The sequence below is a fragment of the Bison bison genome, unplaced genomic scaffold, assembly GCF_000754665.1.
Source record: "Bison bison bison isolate TAMUID 2011002044 unplaced genomic scaffold, Bison_UMD1.0 scf7180017864304, whole genome shotgun sequence".
Lineage (NCBI taxonomy): Eukaryota > Metazoa > Chordata > Mammalia > Artiodactyla > Bovidae > Bison > Bison bison.
In genome coordinates, this window is record NW_011494876.1 from 16,641,998 (window position 1) to 16,643,020 (window position 1,023).

General features: G+C 68.4%; 1 protein-coding gene across 1 annotated transcript in view; it reads left to right on the forward strand.

The window, feature by feature from the left end:
• The window catches only part of CELSR3 (cadherin, EGF LAG seven-pass G-type receptor 3), a 26,160-nt gene that overhangs the window by 17,522 nt on the left and 7,615 nt on the right, over window positions 1–1,023 (forward strand). Inside the window, exons 24-26 of the mRNA XM_010851899.1 lie at window positions 174–300; window positions 389–595; window positions 793–967. Of these exons, the coding sequence (XP_010850201.1) occupies window positions 174–300; window positions 389–595; window positions 793–967 (509 nt within the window). The remainder of the gene's footprint in view (window positions 1–173; window positions 301–388; window positions 596–792; window positions 968–1,023) is intronic.

The window sequence follows — 1,023 nt, forward strand, 5'->3', positions numbered from 1 at the left end:
GCCCAGCCTGCCCCTGGGGCCCCCACCCATGCCCCTGTGCACCCAGACCCATGAGGAATGCAGCTCCCGAACTCCAGGCGCCCGCGGCCCCTCCCAGTGCCTCTCATAAACCCCTGCCTGGAGACGGGGCTCTCCCCCGAGGGGTGGTCGGTCTGACTGCGCTGTGGCCACAGGGCAGACCAGCACGGCTTGTGGACTGCACGGGACTGTGAGCTGGTGCACAGGAACGGGTCCCACGCACGGTGTCGCTGCAGCCGGACGGGCACCTTCGGGGTCCTCATGGATGCCTCCCCCCGTGAGGTGGGGCTGGGTTCGGGGAGCTGAGGGAGTGGGAGGCTCAAAGGGCAGGGGTGCCTGACAGTCCCTGCGACCCTCCCTGTCCCCGCAGCGGCTGGAGGGTGACCTGGAGCTTCTGGCGGTGTTCACCCACGTGGTCATGGCAGTGTCCGTGGCTGCGCTGCTGCTGACCGCGGCTGTCCTGCTGAGCCTGCGCAGCCTCAAGTCCAACATGCGGGGGATCCATGCCAACGTGGCTGCCGCCCTGGGGGTGGCTGAGCTCCTGTTCCTGCTGGGGATCCACAGGACCCAAAACCAGGTGCAGGGGCCGGGTTGGGGGACCCGTGTGCTGCTGACCTCATATGGCCCAGGAAGGCGGAGGGCGCCAGAGTGCATGGTCAGAGGTCAGGGGTGCTCAGTCACTTTGGGGCGGGATGCTGGGGTAGGGTGCGGTGGTTGGGGGTTCAGAGGTGGAGTGAGGCGGAGAGATCCTGACGTCCCCCCGACCCCCACCAGCTGCTGTGCACCGCGGTCGCCATCCTCCTGCACTACTTCTTCCTGGGCACCTTTGCGTGGCTCCTCGTGCAGGGGCTGCACCTCTACCGCATGCAGGTGGAGCCCCGCAACGTGGACCGCGGCGCCATGCGCTTCTACCACGCCCTGGGCTGGGGCGTGCCTGCCGTGCTGCTGGGTGAGGGCCTTGCTCCCTGGCCTGTCCAGGCCGGTGACCCCTGACCTCCATCTATG